The sequence below is a fragment of the Aegilops tauschii genome, chromosome 1 (assembly GCF_002575655.3).
Source record: "Aegilops tauschii subsp. strangulata cultivar AL8/78 chromosome 1, Aet v6.0, whole genome shotgun sequence".
Taxonomy (NCBI): Eukaryota; Viridiplantae; Streptophyta; class Magnoliopsida; order Poales; family Poaceae; genus Aegilops; species Aegilops tauschii.
Window position 1 is genome coordinate 462,951,474 of NC_053035.3, and position 20,321 is coordinate 462,971,794.

The window sequence follows — 20,321 nt, forward strand, 5'->3', positions numbered from 1 at the left end:
GTCCTAGCTATGCGGAGCTCTTGCAACAAGTGAGGAAAGATTTGAATTGGATGGACCCTAGTGATATCATTGAGTTGGAGGAAAGGCATAATGGTGGTTTTGGAATGCACATCCGTTGGAAGACAATGCGTGTCAACTCGGAGCAACGTTGGGTTGCATACAAGGATACGGTGACCAAATCACTAGACAAGGCTCTTGAGTTATTTGCAACGAAGAAGGTTGATTCAAGTTTGCATTTGGACTTGAACCGGAACCGCTCCCCTTTGGTTGCTAGTAGCCCCCCACCCTTGAAGCGAGATGAAATTGTTGAACCTCTTTTGACCCAAGAAGTGAGGCCAACATTGAGCCCGTTTACAAACAACCAAGATGAAGCTTTGCAAGAGGACAATGATGAGTATGCGGACGATGACAATGAAGTTGATCTCCATGACAACAATGTGGGTGATCTCGACAAATATCATTTGCAAGAGACAATGGACCATTCCATCTCTTTTTCCCGTGCATATGCATCGGACTCGGATGACGATGGTCCCGATGAACAAGTTGATGCGGAGGGGTTCACGGTGAAGGAGGCCGAAGCTTTCGAGAAGGTATTTGGTCGGGATCATCGCACTACATTGTTCAAGGATGTTAGTCTCGCGGATGAAGCCGTGGTAGATGGTGGCCAATGTGTATCTCTTGGGGTTAGGCCAAGCTCTCATTGTGATTTGGGAGACGACAAGAACCGGATTGCTAAAGGGTCTAAGTTCGAAACCTTGTTGGAATTGAAGATGTGGCTCGACAACTACTCGGTTACGCATTATCGTTCACACAAGGTGGTGAACTCGGACGTCAATGTGCGCTACACGGTTGCATGTGCATGTGTAGATGAAATATGTACGTGGATTGTGCGTGCAAGACCATGGAAAGGAGGTCCCACTTGGCATGTCGTGAGTTGTGTGCCAACTCACATGTGCCAAGGCAAAAGGGTGGATTGCAAGATTGTGTCCCAAGACCACAAACAACTCACGTCCGAGTTCATCGCTTACAGGCTCTCCAACTCAATATCCACACTTCCAACAATGAGCGTCCAACATGTCATTGACCTTGTGAAAGCCATCTTTCATTACAAGGTGAAGTACGGCAAGGCATGGAAGGCGAAGCAAGCCACATTTAAGATGTTGTATGGTACTTGAGAGGAAGCATACAACTGAATCCCTAGGTTGTTGTTAGCCATGGCCGCGACAAACCCGGGCATGGTTCATGTGGTCGAGCTTCATGGGCACCAAACAATGGTTCATGAAGGAAGGAAAGTCCGAGTATTTGGCCGTGCATTTTGGGCGTTTGAGCAATGCGTGAGGGCTTTCGAACACTGTAGGCCGGTCATGGCCATTGATGGCACGTTCTTTACCGGACAATACAAGGGAACCTTGTTGGTTGCGATAGCAAGTGATGCAAATAACCGGGTGTTGCCATTGGCATTCGCTTTGGTTGAGGTGGAGAACAATGACAACTGGGAGTGGTTTTTGCGTCTTTTGAGGACGAAGGTGTTACCCTCTCAAAGAGAAATTTGTGTCATATCGGATCGGCATCCAGGAATTCTTAACGCGGTGGAGATTAACATTCCCGGGCATGCTCCGTTGCACCATCGATGGTGCATGAGGCACTTTTGTTTGAACTTCTATAGGGCATGTGGCCTTAAGGAGTTGGCTGATGATCTTCAAGATTGTTGTCTCGCTTTCTCCGACAAGCGCTTCGCCACTTTGTACAACAAATTGCTCGCACACAAAAAACTTGATCCCGAGGGTCAAGACTTTCTCAATAGGCACATTCAATACCGGAACAAGTGGGCACGTGCTTTTGATGAAGATGGCCGGAGATACGGTCAAATGACAAGCAATATGGCCGAATGCTTCAATAGGGTGCTCAAAGGTGCACGTGGATTACCCGTGACGGCAATAGTTCAATACACATTTGACAAGATGAATGCATACTTTGTAAAGTACTCGATGGAAACGGATGCACATATAGCGGGTTAGAACCCGTGCAAGTACAAGTACAAGTTCCCACCCAAGGTTGATGAATGGTTGGTATTTCAATCACGGAAGGCGGACTCAGAAGAAGCTATATTATATTGCAACGAAGAGTGAAAGGGCCAGGAGGAACCACAAACGATGGCCGGCAACATGGAGGTCGGGCTTTCAAGGTGTCGTTAACACAATGTGATTGCACTTGCGGGAGGCCATTGTTGCTTCATCTCCCATGCTCACACTTGTATACCGCCGGTCGCGTTAGGAATGTGGACATCAATCACCCACACACCGTGAGGGAGTCGGAGTTCTCAATCATGACGGTCAAGAAAACATGGGCTCCCCGCTTCCACCCGTACTTTGACCAATCACAATGGCCGGAGTATCATGGAGTTCAACTATGGCCGGATCCGGAGTTGAAGGTTGTTAAACGGGGTAGACACAAGACAAAGCGTCTTAGAGGCGACATGGACGGATGGGGCCATGGTGGCGGCCGCAAAGCGGGCAACGACCAATTCCAAGAGCCTCGTGAGAGCTCCCGTTGTGGGGAGTGCAAAGGTCATGGCCACAACAAAAGAAAATGTACGAAACCAAGGAAAAGGTCCAAGAAAAATGATGCAACCACAAGACAACAAGGAGCTACACAAGGGAGCCAACCAAGTGGTAGCCAACAAGTGCCAGGCCAACCAAGAGGTAGCCAACAAGTGCGAAGGCAACCACGTGGTAGCCAACCTAGTGGTAGCCAACAAGTGCCAAGGCAACCAAGTGGTAGCCAACAAGTGCCAAGCCAACCAAGTGGTAGCCAACCTAGTGGTAGCCAACAAGTGCCAAGGCAACCAAGTGGTAGCCAACAAGTGCCAAGCCAACCAAGTGTTAGCCAAAGAGGATCTAGGCAACAAAGAGGTCGGCAACTAGGACTTACAAGAAGCCGTGGTGGTGGTAGAGCTCGTGGTGGTGGTCTAGGCCGTGGTGGTGGTGTTGGCCGTGGTGATGGTCTTGGCCGTGCTGATGGTCTTGGGCTTGGTGATGGACAAGGGCAAGGTCGTTATAGAGAAATGTTTGGATACCTTGATGGACCATTTCCGTATGTTGCTCACTAACTATAATGTTTCATATGTTCTTGTTGTACATGTTCTTCCATTTGTTTTTATTGTCTTTACTAACCATTATGTTTCACTCATTGTAGGTATGGCGGCTTCCCAACCCAAAAAACCAACAATGAAGGAGGATGGCGAAGATGAGATGGCAGGATGGTGGGAGAAGGCTACGAAGAAGCTTAGAGAGGAGGATGCAGCCGCACTAAAGAAGAAGAAGGAAGAGGAGCTTGGGGAGAAGAGGAAGGAAATAGAGAGAGCGTCAAATGCGATGCGCGCTAGGGAGCAAGCGTTGGTGAGGAAATGTGAGGAGGCACAAAAGAAGCGTCAAAAGGATTTTGAAGAAAGAACCATGAAGCTTTGGGCAATTGCAGCTGAAAAAACAGAGAGGGAGAATCAGATATTCATGGAGAGGGTGGTTAAGGAGGCTCACCTCATAAGGAAAAGGGAGGAGGAAGAGGAAGAAGAGAGGAAGAAGAAGAAGGGTAAGGGGCCTTGCTCTACGCAATAGAGCTATGTCATCTTTAACTTGCTTGTGGACGATGATCATGTTATCCTCTAAACTTCGATTTGGTTGTGAACTACTATGTGTCATGAACTACTATGCCTCCTCCTCGATTTGGTTGTGAACTACTATGTGTCGTGAAGTACTATGTATTTCCTCCTAAATTTGGTTGTATGAACTACTCCTCAAGTTGAAGTACTATGTGTTATGAACTAGTATGTGTCGTGAAGTACTTTGTGCATATGTTGTCTTCACAGTTGTTTGCTTGCTAGGTATCAATCCTACTTCACATCATGGTACTATGTGTGCATATGCCAAAAAATTCTCTAAGTCCAAGTGCAAAGCCTAGCACAGAGGCGTTGCACTGTATAGTGTGGCGCCTCCAGGCTAGGCGTTGCACGCCTGGGAAGAGCTGTCCATAGAGCAACAGAAGGTATGCTTGTTACAGACCTGTGCAGCGCCTAGCGTGGAGGCGCCACACTAGGCGCTACACTATACAGTGTGGCGCCTCTCACCTAGGCACCACACAAACACTTAGTGTTTTTTTGTCATTTAGAGTATGTAATTTTCAGGCACAGTTCAACATTTCGTACAATAAACAGTAAAGATCTTTAAGTTCAACAAAGACAACATTTTGAGCATCACGACAAGTTCAACATTACTAGCACCACTTCAAATTCAACGACATAACAAGTTCCACATTACTAAGAGCTATCACAACTTCAAGTTTAACATAGAGCTACCACCACTCCAAGTTCAACGACATAATAAGTTCCACCTTACTAAGAGCTAGCACCACTCCAAGTTCAACATTACAAATAGAGGACGATGACTAGTTCCTTGAGCGCTTTTTGGCTGCTCCCCCCTCTTGCTGGCTATCTTCTTCGCCTTCCTAGGAAGAGCAACCCGCTCCGGCTCCAGCTCTGGTTCCTCCACGACATCCACATCGTCATCCAAATAGTCATCCAAAGCCGCCATCCGCGAGGTGCCGACCGTCCTTTTGCCTCTTTGGGTGAAGTCTTCAGGTGTGTACTTGTTGATTCCCTTCCTAGACTTTAACTCGTATGCAGACCGAACCTGGTACGTCCCCAAGGTCATATCATCAGCAACCTATGCATCAACAAAAGATATGGAAAGACCATGTGTGAGGATATAGTTAGCAATGCATCAACAATTGGATATATGCTCATGCCATACCTCTTGGGTGACCACACCCACATCCTCATCCTCCAAAGGATCACCATGGCCCTGGCCCAAAGTGGGATATCATGGTGTCACCGACCTAGACCGTTCTGGTGATACATACTCGGGGTCACGACAACCGAAAAGGTTTGATAGCCGCCTTAACTTTTGGCCCTGGTGCTGCAACATGTACAAGTGAATGAGACATCGAACGTAGCAACACATGTTAAGTGCTAGTTTGAAGGAGATGTGAACCTTAATGAATGCTCGAAGTGCACCTTCCCCATCGCTTTTGCCAGCCGGGGTTGTTTCCAGAATAGTCTCGGTCTCATCAGTTGCTTTCTTGATATGGGCACGCTATGAACAGAAACGATATCAAAGTGTTAGGCAAGCGAAGATGTGAATAGTGCGAATGGAAAAGCAAAAAGGGCAAATACCACAAAGTTCATCATTGGAGCTGAAGGGATCACTGAGTTGCCTTTCCTGACTAACGTGTTGTACTGGTGGTCAGCTACCTCATAAAAAACGGTGGGTTCTTCCAAAATCTCCTCAGCATACACCGGCTTGCATACCTCCACACGGGTACTTGCAAGAAACCATGTGAGATAGTTGTTGAACGCGGTCGGGCATTGCTCACGAAGCTGGGCTCGTTTTCCAGCCCTAGCTTGCTCCACACTAAGCGCGAACTGTACGACATACTTCCTGTGATGCTTGGCCCAATCCTTGATCTTCCACAGCTTTTTCCTATCCAACCTGCAAGTTAGAAACAGAATATTAGCACCATCGAAACCGCCGAGAAGCTGCTAAGTGCTCAAGGTTAATTATATCTTACGCGTGTAGCAACTTCTCCGTGTCCTCCCACTCCGGCGGGTGTGGCTGGAACAAACCAAACTGGCGGAACACCCGATGTGGCAGGTGAAGCTGAACCGCCCAGTTGCATATCAGTGGGCACCGCATATGCCAGAGATCCCTATCCCTAGTGCACATTGGATTCAGCCTGAACTCTATAGGGTTACCAAAACTCTCTCCTTTTCCATATGGCTCCCATTCCACCTACAAAATGGGATAAATGCAAAATTGATATCGAGTTACGATACAAGCATGATAATCACTTATGCAATGTCGATTCACCTGCTCAGGCGTGATCGCATCCAGCTCGCTCTTGTACAACTTGTACATGATCGAGGGATCATCCGTCGTCTCATTTAACACATCCACTTGTGAGCCCAAGTGGGGAGCCGCAGTGGGTCGTCTTTGTTGTCCCAATCCTCGTACTTCACGGTCTTCGGTCGTCCAACCGGCAAACGCTCCCAGCTCCATATGGAAAGTGCGAGCACACAACCACCAATACCTCTAGATTGCCTACAACAGGCTTCGTCCAACTGCACATAAAAGAGATCATGGTTGAATTAACAGCAAGAGCGCATTGATAATGTATCAATGAAGTGAAAATGAAACAACTTCATACCGGTCGATACAAGTAAGCCAGTGTCGCCGAACCCCAACTCCATTTGCTATCGAAGACGGTCCACGCCTTCAGCCACATCCATGGAGCATTCTTGCCGGTGCCATCAGCAAACATAGTCCTGGATATCACGTACCACATGTACACACGAGCATATGTCTTGACCGTGTCCTCATTAGCTTCCTCAGGGCAAGTACCAAAGTGCAATGTAATCCACGTGAAAGGAGCACCGGCTGGGACTCTTTCCTTCTTGTCTTCTGCTTCTGGTTCCCGAGGCTCCGGAGGAACCATACCAATAAGGGCATGCATCTACGCGCGCCACCCATCAGAATCGGTGTTCATACATAAAGGATTCCCATCGATAGGAATACCGGTGATCATAGCAATATCCTGGAGCATCACGGTCATCTCCCCGGTCCGAAGATGGAAACTGTGTGTCTCCGGCCTCCAATGATCAATAAGTGCGGTGAGTGCTGCAGCATTGTTGGGTGGCGTCGACCCTTACATACGGTGTGTACCGCTCATCATAGCGCATCCACCCAAGGGTGACCCCGTGAGACCGAAGCTTCAGAGGTGCAAGCTCCTACAAACAAACAAACAAATCATTACATATGGGGCATTTGTGTTTGAAATAAACACGAAATTCATAACACCGACAACTTTCATTATTACCCGCTGCTCCACCGACATAGCGTACGACCGGTGTTGTTTGTCCCAGTGATCATCAAGAAGCCAAACCATCCTAACAATTTGGAAAAAAGCTTTCTTGTCAACACAATTATATTTTGAATACAAATAAACTAAAGTACGCCTACTAGATGCAAAATTCAAAGCATATGTATCCAAAGCATTCTTGTCAAATATAATTTCAACACAAATAAACTAAACTAGGCCTACTTCATGCAAGATTAAAAACAAATCTCTTTTCCATATAAAATAACATGTCAACCTATGTATCCAAACCATATCTTTTCAATAAAATATACTAAACTAGGGTTGCTAAATTAGGTACATGCAAGATTATAATACATGCAACATTCAAATCTAATCAAATCAAACAAGGGTTCCTCAAAATCTTCAAAATAGCATACATTATATGGATAGAAAGAAGGGGATCGGAGGAGGGTACCTTCTAGGATGGATTGGTGAAGGAATCCACGGACCAAATCATCATATCTGATGGATTTGGGAGAGGGGATTGAGAGGGGGAGTGGAGAGGGCCGCCGTCGCGGCTTCTTCTGTTTTGGTTCTGTAACTGGTGCAATAGGGTGGGTGGGGGAGGAGAGGGCCGCCGCGGCTGGATCTAAGTCACAGTGCAGCGCCCGACGGCTAGGCGCTGCACATTACATGTGTGGCGCCTAGCTCAGAGGCGCTGCACTGCTGGGTGCGGGGCCCAGGGCTGCCACGGTGGACTGGCGTGCAAAGCCCCCGAGCTAGGCATTGCACCGTAGGGTGTGGCGCCTGCGTGGCGGGCGCTACACAAAAAGGTCAGGGACGTGAAATAGTTTCACGAGCAGTTCATTCTGTGAATTGATTTCATCCCAAGGTCAAAATTGTCAAATTTGCCTTTCTTCGCGTCGTCAATCAGCGAGATCAGACGGGCCTACAACTTGCAGTCTGGCACCAAAGAACAGCCGGTTGTGAAGAAAAAAAATAAAGTTTCAATTGTACCGTCATAACCGGTCTATGGTGGAGAAGAAAAAATGGACGACCAAGCCAATGCATGTAGGGTTACTTGGCCGCGTGGTGAAGTCGAGTGGAGTGAAGTGGAATCAAACAAACCCTGCGGCGGCACGCATGACGGGGAATGCGTTGCTGCAGTGATGAGTACGATGGATGGAGTGAGCAGTGATGCGGTTCACGCTGGCCATGGATGCAACGTATCCATTCATCTCCATCCTTTCGGTCTCGGCGCCGCAAAAGCGCCCACCACGCTTTCGGTCGCCGCATCGGCATGGGCTAGTACCACCTTCTCCGTCCATGCCTTCTCGGCAGACCACTTATTGCCGGCCCAACGTGGCCGGACTGGGTCTCCGACTGCTACTGGGAGGAGCAGTCCTCGCCGCGCTCCTGGCCAGCAGCACCTCCGCCGAGGACTCCTCCTTGTCCTCCTCCACGGTGTTGAGGTCGGGGGCTATGTGGAGCGGCTGGAGCGGGAGAGGAGTCGGGGGCTATGTGGCTAGAGGCGGCGTGGCGAGCAGGAGGCGGGCGTGGCGAGCGGGGCACTGCGAGCTGCGGCACGGGCCGCGGCCGCGGCGGCGCGGGAGGAAAGCGGCGTCTCCACGCGAGCAACCTTGTGTGTCCGGTTTTTGGTCTTGCGTTGGGTGCAGCCCCTGTCCGTCTCATGTCCGCTAGGCAGACGAGCCACCCAAACGGAGAAAATGCGGACAAAATCCGTGTCCGTTTGGGTCACTGTGTTGGAGTTGCTCTTAAAGTGACAGTAAACTTGGCCGCTTCATCTAACTCAAACTTGTTGCATTTTTAGCTCATACGGCCCATATACATACATATCGAGTACGCGCGTGCAACCATGTCTGTCCTTGTCCGAAAAAGTGTTCCCCCCGCTTTATATTATAAAGCAACCAACCAAGCATCCAACACAAGAGTACAAGTACCAATCAAGTCATCAAGTCATGCTGGGGGCACAATGGAACAAGCCCCAAAAAGAAGAAAAAGAGAGCTAATCCGGCTCGGGTGGGGGTGGCGGTGGAGGTGGTGCTGGCGAGAAGGCTGCTGCCGAGGATCGAAGGCCTGCAATGATGTTGTCAAGGATGTCCCGATCGTGCCGCTTGCTAAGCGGTCTCCAGAGCTGTAAGAAGCCACACATTTTATAGATAGTGTCAGTCGCACGGTTGGAATCACACGCTCGATGACAAGCTTATTGCGGATACACCACAGGGTCCAAACCAGGGTCCCCAAAGCCACCAAAGTGGCGGCTTTCCGGGGGCTAGGGAGCCTAAAGGCCTCCCCAAACAGGTTCGGGAGGTTATCGTGGCACTAGTTGCCACCCACGACCTCCCGGAAGCAACTCCATAGGAATTGAGCTGCACGGCAACGGAAGAAAATGTGGTTGCAATCTTCCGGCACCAAACAAAGGGGGCAGAGGCCATCCCCAGGACCGCTACGCTTGCGGACCTCCGTGCCCGAGGGTAGCCGGCCTCGAACCCACTGCCATAGGAATATGCGGATCTTCAGGGGGAGTTTGATTTCTGAAGACTTTCTGAAGACTTTGAAAGTGAAGAAATTGGTGTGACCGTGAAGACTTGGTATTCATTCGAGGAACATGAAACGTGAAGACTTTTGTTTTTGTAGTTTCATTTTCTCTTTCTTGAGTCATAGGAAACACCATACTGTTAAAGGGGGTCGAGGAAATACTAAGGAAAAATTTCCATGTGATGCTCAACTCAAAATCCTACACCTACCAATCCCTTCGAGTGAAGCCATTGGAAATCTCATATAGTTCAGTAATATTCTTCAGTGAAAGAGACGAAGTTCTTCTGGTCTCTGAGGAATTTGTTCTAACTGAGGAGTTAGGAATTCGCCAGTGCGGATTGCCTACACAGTGAGGAACATGATAGCCCTGAGGAATTTGAGCCTCAAATTTCCGACCGTTGTTGTGCCTTGTGCCAGCTGTCCCAAAATATCTACCCACCTAACAGTCATATCATTGAAGGGCATTTATTTCTTATCATGTCGGGCTGCTCCCTAGGCTATAAATAGCCGCCCCCTACAACCACTAGCTGGTTGGCTGCTCCGAGAGAAACTGACACTTGTCATTTCAGAGCATCCCATCCTCCGAGGACTTTGAGCAAAAATCATCGAGTGAGGAAAACCCAAACCCAAACACCTACAAACCCAAAGTGGTTGAGCATCACTGAAGAGATTGATCCTGCATGGATCCGACACTTGTTACCTTTGAAGATTGTGCTTCTTCCAGACGGTTAGGCGTCATGGTCTAGAGAATCCAAGAGGAATTGTGGATCGCCGAGTGACCGAGTTTGTGAAGGTTCGGAAGTCACCTGAAGACTTACCACGAGTGATTGGGCGAGGTCTGTGTGACCTTAGCTAAAGGAGAATACGGTGAGGACTGTGTGTCCGGGACTGTGTGTCCTCAGGTTTAAATACCTAGCCGCTCCAACCAGACGTACAACTGAGACATCAGTTGGAACTGGTCTACCAAATCATTGTCTTCACCAAGCTTACTGGTTCTATTTCCTCAACTCTTTCATTTCCTCATAACTGTGTTGTGCACTTGTTCATATCTGTGTTTGAAGACTTTGACTGAAGACTTTCTCAATTTCCTCAGTTCAATTTCTTCAGTCTGTTTGTCTTCATCCTGTGTTTACGCTTTCTGTACTATGTGCTTGTCTTCATTTCATCATGATGACCATGCTTGTGTTCTGCTATGTACTTTTGAGTACTTATTCCGCTGCAAGTAGTTCTTCGTTAAGGAATTTCCTCACCTGCAAATTCCTCAGTAAAGAATTCATAAAAATCGCCTATTCACCCCCCTCTAGTCGATATAATGCACTTTCAATTGGTATCAGAGCAAGGTACTCCCTTGTTCTGTGTGATTTTGGTTTAACCGCCTGGAGTTTTAGTAATGTCGACCGCAGGTATGATCAAGGTCTCTGCTGGGTGTCCTACCTTCGATGGGACGGCCTACCCCTACTGGAAAAATAAGATGCGAATGCATCTTGAGGCAATTGATAACGATCTCTGGTATGTTGTGGAAAATGGTGTTCCCTCAGTCACACCTTCTCTGAATGCTACTGATGTGAAGAGATTCAAGCAACTCGATTCTCAAGTGAAGAATATCATTTGTGGCCATCTGAGCAAAGGACAGTATGGACGAGTGAGTGCTTTGGAAACTGCTAAGCTTATCTGGGATAGGCTGTCCAAAGTCAATGAAGGAGTCTCAACACAGCGTGACTCTCGAGTTGATGTTCTTCGCAATCTCTTCAACCGCTTCAAAAGACTTGACAATGAAAATGTTCAGCAAACCTTCGATCGCCTCACTGACATCTCAAATGAGCTTCAAGCACTTGGTGCCACTGACATCACCGACCATGAGGTGGTGAAGAAATTGTTGAAATCGCTTGATTCCTCATTTGATACTCTGGCATTGATGATACAAGAATGTGCTGATTACAAGTCACTTGATCCCGCTGATATCCTCGAGAGGCTAAATACTCATGAGTTCCAGCTTGCTGAGAAGAGAGATCTCTATGGTTCAAGCTATGGCAGATCACGTGCCCTGAAGGCCAAAGTCGTCTCTGAATCTGAAGGTGAAGAATATGGTTGTAGCCTTGGTGATCCTGAAGAACTAAGCCAGGAGCTAGCACTACTCGTTAAGAAATTCCAAAGGTTCTCAAGACGTGGTCGCTTTGGAAAATCTTCAAGGAGCAATGATTCCTCATCCAGTGACTACAAGAAGAGGCTATGCCACAAAAGCAAGAAGCCTGGTCACTACATTCAAGATTGTCCTCAGTGGGAAAAGGAATCAAAGAAGAAGAAATACAAGGATTACAGTTCTGATGACGCGAAGAAGAAGAAGAAATCGTCAAAATCTTCATCATCAAAATCCTCGAAGTCTTCATCTCACAAGAAGAGCAGCTCCAAGAAGGCCCGGGCATTCATTGGCAAGGAAATGGACTCTGAGGCTGAATCTGAGGAACATGAGGAAGAGGAGGCATATGAGGAGCCCGAGTCTGGTGTGGCGAGTCTAGCTCTCGCTACCGCATTCGTCAGCAAGTCTATCTTCAACCCTGAAGAAAATGGCTTCACCAACAAGGCTGATGAAGGCAATGATGACTATGCTCCCACCTATTGCTTCATGGCAAAGGGTGCCAAGGTACTCAAATATACCTCCTCTGAATCAAGTGAGAATGAATCTGATGAAAACCTCAAGCCCAACTATTCTAAACTTGCTAAGATTGCTGTGAAACAACAAAAGGCTTTTGAAAAGGTTCAAAGCATGCTAGATAAAAGTGATGATATGTTGGGTGAAGAAATGGATCGCACTAAAACCTTGACTGGAAATCTTCAGAGACTTCAGTCTAGGTTTGACAATCTTCAAGGTCATCATAACACTCTCTTATCTGATCATGAGAAGCTTTCTTATGAATTTCTTCAAAGAAAGCAAGATCTTGAAAATCTAAGAGTGAGTTATGAAGATCTTCTGAAGGAGCGCGATTCATTACTTGCTCAACAAATCAGCGCTTCTCAGGAAGAATTTGTTCCTCCATGCTTGAAATGCATTGAACGTGAATCTGCTAATTCTTCACCTGAATGTTCAAATGCATCTAATGCTACAAATTCTTCAACTGTCTCTGCTATCACTAATTCCTCATCTGAGGACATTGCTAGTATCACTGATGATGCAGGGCTGAAGGAATTGTACATGACATGCATGTACAAAAGCCTCAAAGGGAATCAGACTCTTTGTGATGTGCTTAAAAAGTAGATCCTCAACAGGAACCCTAGGAAAGAGGGTATTGCCTTTGAGAGGAAACTTAATGCTGATGGTACATATTGGAAGCCTGAGCAGTACCCCAAAACCTCATGGGTTGCTGCAAAGGGACCTCCAGTTGATCCATCCAATTTATCCGGCTTTACATGTGAATCTCCTCATTCTTCTGATGAGTCATTTGACTCCAACTATAAACTATTCAAAAATCAGAATGGTGAAGTATTTGCTAGATATGTTGGCACTAATTGCAGGAACGGTTCCCCTATGAAGAAAATCTGGGTTCCCAAAAGGTGCCTTGAAAGTCTTCAGGTGAATGTCCTCATGACACCACCTGTAAAGAATAGGAACCCCAGATCAAATTCTTCATATGGACCAAATTCTTCATATGGATCCAAGTCCTCATACGGACCAAATTCCTCACGTGGATCAAATTCCTCAAAAGGATCAAAGTCCTCATATGAATATCATCGTGCTAACAACTCTGTTTCGCATGGAAGAGATAAGGGCTATGAATATGAGAATTATTCTTCCAACCATTATGCTCATAAGTCCTCGAAGAATTTCTCTGCTTATTCATATGCTTATCCTAACTTCTCTTATGTGAAACGAAATGGGCTGGCTTCTATGCCACCTTTCTCGTATGGAGCTCGCAGAGTGATGAACTGTTTGCCACCCCTTCAGATGTGGGTGGTGAAGAAAAAGAACTAATCTCTTCTGCAGGGTCAGGTCTCCAGACGTGCTCAAACGTCTGAAGAATTTGCTGGAGACCTGAAAAGTGCCTGAAAGGACGCAGGCTAATCATGAAGAAATGAACTCTCATTTCTCACGTCCTCATATTGCTTTATCTGTTCTATTACTTGATGAAATTGATCTGATGAATTGTGATGTCATATTCTTCACTCATGAAGTATATGAGTTCGTAAGCTGCACTGATTCATCTGCAGGAGGATCAACCCAAAGCCACTGAGTGGGTCCTCGATAGTGGATGTACAAATCACATGACTGGTGACAAGAATCTATTGATGGATGCTCCCTTATCTCCATCGCATCTGAAGCATATCATCTTCGCTGACAAAGGCAAAAGTCAGGTATTGGGTCTAGGTAAGGTTGCGATCTCAAAGGATCGACACATGGACAAAGTCATGCTTGTCGAGTCCTTAGGATACAACCTCATGTATGTCTCAATGCTTTGTGATCTTGATATGGTTGTTGTCTTTGGCAAGTATCATTGTGTTGTGATCATGGAAGCTGACAATTCCAAAGTCTTCGAAGGCTTTAGGAGAGGAGACTTGTATATTGTTGATTTCTCTACAGGACCACAACGAGCCGTATGCCTACTTGCAAAAGCTTCAGAAGGCTGGCTATGGCATCGACGACTTGGTCATGCAGGCATGAGGAATTTGCACACGCTTGCGAAGAAGAAGCATGACATTGGCATTGAGAATGTCAAATTCCTCAAGGATCACTTATGCAGAGCCTGTGAAGCTGGAAAGATGACCAAGGCTAAGCATCCAGCAAAGACAATCATGACTACCACTCGCCCATTTGAATTGCTTCATATGGATCTCTTCGGTCCTAACCATTATTCTGCAGTTTTAAATGATGCATCTCAATATGGCTTTGTTATTGTTGATGATTACTCTCGATACACATGGGTACACATTGTTACTTACAAACATGAAGTGCAGGAAGTCTTCAAACGATTTTCCTCGAGGGCTTCAACCAACTTTGGTGTGAAGATCAAGCACATCAAAAGTGACAATGGAACTGAGTTCAAGAATTCTGGTCTTGATGACTATCTTGATGAACTTGGTATTACTCATGAGTTAGCTGCTCCTTATACTCCTCAGCAGAATGGCGTTGTCGAGCGCAAGAACATGACTCTTGCTGAGATCGCTCGCACTATGCTTGATGAATATAAAATGCCTTGTCGTTTCTGGATTGATGCAACTGATACTGCGTGCCACATCATCAACAGAGTATATCTTCACAAATTCTTCAAGAAGACTGCCTATGAACTCCTCACTGACAAAAAACCCAATGTGAGTTATTTCAAAGTCGTCGGTGCTAAATGTTGGATTAGAGATCCTCATCACAACTCAAAATTTTCACCGAAAGCGCATGAAGGTTTTATGCTTGGTTACGGACATGACTCGCACACCTACAGAGTCTTCAACAACGTTCTTCACAAGGTTGTTGAAACTATAGATGTGCGGTTCGAGGAAACTAATGGCTCGCAAAGAGAGCACCTACCTTCTATGATAGATGAACCATCACCTGAGGAATCTATCAAGTTCAAGGCTACTGAGGATGTCATTCCGACCGAAGAATCTGCTGAAGAATTCATTCCAGAACGTGAAGAACGTCGAGCTAATGCACCTAAAGAAAATGCTGAAGAAAATGGTGCTGAAGAAAATGTTGATCAAATTCCTCGACGACAACCAGCTCATCCTCGCGTTGCAAAAGAAGTGCAAGTTATAAAGATCATCGATGACATTGAAGCACCAGGTCCTCTCACACGCTCAAGAGCTTCACATTTATCTAACTTTTGTGGGCACTTTGCTTTTGTCTGTATCACAGAGCCCACTAAGATAGATGAAGCATTTATGGAGCCTGAGTGGATTCAAGCTATGCAAGAAGAATTACATCAATTCGAGCTCAACAACGTCTGGGAACTGGTCAAACATCCAGATCCTCGCAAGCACAATGTCATTGGCACAAAGTGGATCTACCGCAACAAGCAAGATGAAAATGGCCTTGTGGTAAGGAATAAGGCACGACTTGTAGCTCAAGGCTACACACAGGTTGAAGGAATTGATTTCGATGAAACTTTTGCACCTGTTGCTAGACTTGAGGCTATTCGCATATTACTTGCTTATGCTAACCATCATGATATCACTTTATATCAAATGGATGTGAAAAGTGCATTCCTCAATGGTAAGCTTAAGGAAGAAGTATATGTGCTCAACCCCCAGGTTTTGAAGATCCAAAGAATCCAGACAAAGTCTTCAGACTCAATAAGGCCCTCTATGGCCTCAAGCAGGCCCCTCGGGCATGGTATTATACTTTGAAGGAAATCCTCATGAAGAAAGGCTTCAAACCCGGTTCACTCGACCCTACTCTTTTTACTAAATCTTATGATGGTGAACTGTTTGTGTGCCAAATATATGTTGATGATATTATCTTTGGCTGTACTGACCAACGTTATAGTGATGAATTTGCCTATATGATGAGTGAAGAATATCAAATGTCTATGATGGGAGAATTGAAATTCTTCTTAGGTCTTCAAATTCGTCAACAACGCAATGGCATATTCATATCTTAGGAGAAATACCTCAAGGATGTACTAAGGAAATTCGGCATGCAAGATTGCAAAGGCATCAAAATTCCTATGCCCACAAATGGCCATCTGTGCACTGATGAAAATGGTATTGACTTTGATCATAAGGTATAACGCTCCATGATTGGTTCTTTATTGTACTTATGTGCATCTAGGCCAGATATAATGCTTAGTGTTTGCATGTGTGCCCGATTTCAAGCTACACCGAAGGAATCACACCATAAGGTTGTGAAACATATTCTTCGATATCTAGCTCACACACCAACACTTGGATTATGGTACCCCAAGGGCTCGGCTTTTGATCTCATTGGATATTCAGACTCTGACTATGCTGGTGATCGTGTGGACCGCAAGTCAACATCTGGTACATGTCATTTCCTCGGACGATCTTTGGTCTGTTGGTCCTCGAAGAAACAGAATTGCGTATCACTGTCTACTACTGAAGCTGAGTACATTGCTGCTGGTTCTTGCTGTGCTCAATTGTTGTGGATGAAGCAAACTCTCAAGGACTACGGCGTCAACATGAAGAATGTGCCTCTCTTCTATGGCAATGAGAGTGCCATCAAGATTGCTCACAACCCAGTTCAGCACTCGAAGACAAAGCACATTCAGATTCGTCATCATTTTCTTCGCGATCATGTGTTGAAGGGCGACATTTCTATTGAGCATGTGAAGACTGAAGAACAGCTAGCCGATATCTTCACAAAGCCCTTGGATGAGAAGAGATTTAGCAAGTTGCGGTGTGAGCTAAATATCTTAGAATCTTCGAATGTTCTTTGAATAGGACACTCATCCTAACACTTATGCATAAATTGATGACTTAGATGTGCAACACATGAAGAAAAGTTTTTCTTCAATCAATGAAGAATAACACTCTAAATGTGAAGAAATTAACGAAGAATTTGATTCTCAGAACCCTACGACAACTGTACGCTGTGTCTGAAATCATCATTCTTATACGGTGGGTCACGCCACCACCAAAGTTGAAAATCTTCAATTTGAGTTTTTCCTCAGTTTTGAAATTCCTCAGTTGTTCATTTTCTTCAACTTTGCATTGTCTTCACCTTTTCCGTCGTTTTTCTTCATTGTCTATATATATATATATATATATATATATATATAGATATATATATATATATAGATAGATAGATAGATATATATATATATATATATATATATATATATAACAAATGTTTCCTACAAGCAGTGTTAGTTACCACCACTTCGTTTTGTATGTTGTATGTAGTATCTGTCGAAACCGAGATATGTACGTGTAGTATGTAGTATATAACAATGATTAGCTAGTATATATACTAAGTTTTAGGTAGTATGTACCATTTTTTGAGTATGCTCTTTTTTATGTACAAATATGTACGTATTTCACAAATATAACAAAAACTATGGGCTCATATGCAATTTTTTCATGTAACTTGCTTTGAAATATCTTAGATATAGTACATGAACATATTTAAAATAATAGAATAGTATATATAGTACCACATGGTAGTATATGAGACATGTGTGGTAACTACCACCGGGTGGTAGGATGGATTTTCCCTATATATATATATGAGTTTATGTCCTCTACAGCATTCACTTATTGCTATTTCTTCAAGCTGTTTTTTTTCTGCTACGTGAATGTGATCGGACCCTTCCCCCTCTATGCTAAACTCAACCCATTCTATTCACAAATTCTTCATGTGTGTTCTATTTGAAACTCGTTCAAAATCTTCACTTTGTCCTTGTCAGCTGAAGAATTTGTGAACGTAATGTTAAAACTTATCTTATCCAAATTCTCGGTTTTGCAGCTCAAATCGTTCCGCATCCTACGATAATACTTATCTATTCACCCACGATTTCACACGATCTCCACTTCTCAGTACGTGGGTGACACATGTCAAGCGAATGAGAAGGGTCAGGGGCACGTTCGTCCAATTTCTTCGGGCGGACAGTTTTTCACCGTGGCTATAAATACCCCTCCCCTTCCTCACTTCTCTTTTACTCTGCTCGATCTCACTCCCGCTCGAGTTTCTCAAACCCTACCGCCGCCGCTACTTCATCGTCACCGGTGAGGAAGAGGTTCACTGCCTCAACCTCGTCGCCGTCGTACTCGCGCCGGTCGCGGATTTCTTCACTCCGCCGCCGCCGTAGCTGTCTTCCTCAACCAAGTTAGGGCGTGGAAAATCTGCACTGACGAACTTCACATCTCCACTTCCTAGTTCGTCTGTTCTTCGTCCAGGGTAATTAAAAGTTACTTTTACTGCCCTCCTTGATTCAAATGATTTCTACAAAATCCTCAAAGGTGTTTTTCTTCAAATCTTCACACACTGAACACCTCACATGTCATCTGTTCTTGATTCATTTCTCTAAGTTATATTTTTCTTCAAGATTCCTCAATAGTGTGGATTTCTGATCTGTACAACTCTGGAACCTAAGACAAAGAACGCTTAGTGAAATTCTTCAAGACTCATCTGGTCAAATTCCTCAAACTTGTTCTTTTTACAAAACCTTCTGAGAACGCATATGACCTCTCCAAATTCCTCGCAACTATACTCTGTTCACAGGTACTCATGTCCGCTGCTGAATCACTAGGTTCTCATCAACTTAACTCATTTGCAGCGTTCCTCGAAGAAAAGTTGCATACTTCTTCAGAGAATTCCATTGTTCAAATTCCTCATCTGAAGAAAATGGCTGATGGAAAGAAGCCACAAAAGGGAGGAAAGAGGCCTGAGATTAACACTGCTTTTGAAATCCCTGATGACATATATGCGAATTACTGCACTCCTGATGAGGCCAAGTTTGGAAAAGAGGACAAAAATCAGCGCAAGGTGCGCATACAGAGGATAGAAAGGAGATGGGCAAGGGAGTGGAGGGAGTACAGGTATGTAACTCCCAAGTACATGAAGAAATTCGCACTCAATCCTCCATGCCCAAGACCTCCATTGGTACCTGGCCAAGAAGCAGATCCCACTAGCCTCAAGCGCGGTGAGGATTATCATGGTGAATGGGCCAAGCGCCAGGCCAAGTTGGCTAGACAAGCCAGAGAAGTAGTGAGGAAATTCAACGAAGACTCTGCTGCTGCCACTGCTGAGGCCTCTGCTAGCAAGCCGAAGAAGGCCATGGCAAAGAAGCCTACGCATAAGCCAAGTGCTTCACCTTCAATGCCCTCAAGGCCAAGTTCCTCAGCAATGCCCTCACGGCCAGATTCCTCAAAGCCCTCACGGCCAACTCCTCAAACTGCTCCTCCAAAGTACTCAGCTCATCCGCCAAAGTCTTCGGCTGCTCCAACCAAATCCTTTGCACCAGTGCATCTCGCCACGTGCCAAAGGACTACTGGCATATCTATTGCCCCAGGAGCCTCTGCAAGTTCCTCAGCTACTCCAAGTTCCTCGGCTAGCCCCTCTCTGCTGAAGAAAAAGGTCGCTGTTGGACGAGGTCCTCGACCAAGTCCTCACAAGAAGCAGGTCGCCTTCCAAGTGCCCTCTGATGATGATGAGGCTGATGATGAAGAACTAGCCGAAATCATCAGATACAGACAAGTCAAGGCCGCTAGAGCCAAAGGAAGCAATGTGCCACTGCTTTTGGATCCGAAGCTAATCCTAGACTTCATCGATCTCTGGCACAAGGATCCCAACACACCTTTACCTGAGATGAATCTCACACCTGGTCAAAGTCATGTTCTGACTGCCTTCATTGAAGAATAGAAATGGAAATTTGAGAAGGCAAGGCAGCTGAAGAAAGCTCAGTACAGGAAGAAGCGCTTCCTGAAGAAAAACGTTGTCTCTATGACAACTGAAGAACTAGTGAAGATCCGAGCTGAAATCAAAGGTCTCAGCGATGACTTCAATGCTTACTATGCTGATTGGCAAGGAGCCAAGGTCAGGTTTGCAAAACTGACTGAGAAATTCACTTCAAAGGTTGCAACTCCATCGCAACCAGAAATTCCTCAAGCCGAAGCATCTGCTCAACCAACAGAAGAGCACGCCAGCACCGCTGATGAAAATCAGGCTGCTGAAGAAAATGTGAGTTCTGATAACCCACAAGTATAGGGGATCGCAACAGTTTTCAAGGGTAGAGTATTCAACCCAAATTTATTGATTCGACACAAGGGGAGCCAAAGAATATTCTCAAGTATTAGCAGTTGAGTTGTCAATTCAACCACACTTGGATAACTTAGTATCTGCAGCAAAGTATCTAGTAGCAAAGTAATATGGAAGTAACGGCAACGGTAGCAAAAGCAATATTTTTGGGTTT

General features: G+C 45.5%; 2 protein-coding genes across 2 annotated transcripts; one reads left to right on the forward strand and one right to left on the reverse strand.

Annotated features, from left to right (window-relative positions):
* Positions 1–4,397: 4,397 nt before the first annotated feature.
* On the reverse strand, positions 4,398–6,564 carry LOC141039122 (uncharacterized). Its single transcript, XM_073506429.1, has 5 exons — positions 6,392–6,564; positions 6,142–6,172; positions 5,752–5,843; positions 5,228–5,543; positions 4,398–4,718 (listed from the first exon to the last, which is right to left on the reverse strand). The coding sequence occupies exons 1-5, from the start codon at positions 6,562–6,564 to the stop codon at positions 4,398–4,400; spliced, it is 933 nt and encodes a 310-aa protein (XP_073362530.1).
* Positions 6,565–11,383: 4,819 nt separating this feature from the next.
* On the forward strand, positions 11,384–13,694 carry LOC141039123 (uncharacterized). Its single transcript, XM_073506430.1, has 2 exons — positions 11,384–12,260; positions 13,672–13,694. The coding sequence occupies exons 1-2, from the start codon at positions 11,384–11,386 to the stop codon at positions 13,692–13,694; spliced, it is 900 nt and encodes a 299-aa protein (XP_073362531.1).
* The last annotated feature ends 6,627 nt before the right edge of the window (positions 13,695–20,321 follow it).

What these genes read in the sequence shown, in the direction of transcription:
- LOC141039123 (XM_073506430.1), top strand. Translation starts at nt 11,384, where the DNA reads ATGATACAAGAATGTGCTGATTACAAGTCACTTGATCCCGCTGATATC. An exon ending in TAAAAGTGATGATATGTTGG is followed by an intron (nt 12,261 to 13,671) that starts GTGAAGAAATGG and finishes ATTCATCTGCAG; the next exon opens with GAGGATCAACCCAAAGCCAC.
- LOC141039122 (XM_073506429.1), bottom strand. Translation starts at nt 6,564, where the DNA reads ATGCATGCCCTTATTGGTATGGTTCCTCCGGAGCCTCGGGAACCAGAA. An exon ending in CTGTTGTAGGCAATCTAGAG is followed by an intron (nt 5,844 to 6,141) that starts GTATTGGTGGTT and finishes CCCATTTTGTAG; the next exon opens with GTGGAATGGGAGCCATATGG. An exon ending in CTCCAATGATGAACTTTGTG is followed by an intron (nt 4,719 to 5,227) that starts GTATTTGCCCTT and finishes GTTGATGCATAG; the next exon opens with GTTGCTGATGATATGACCTT.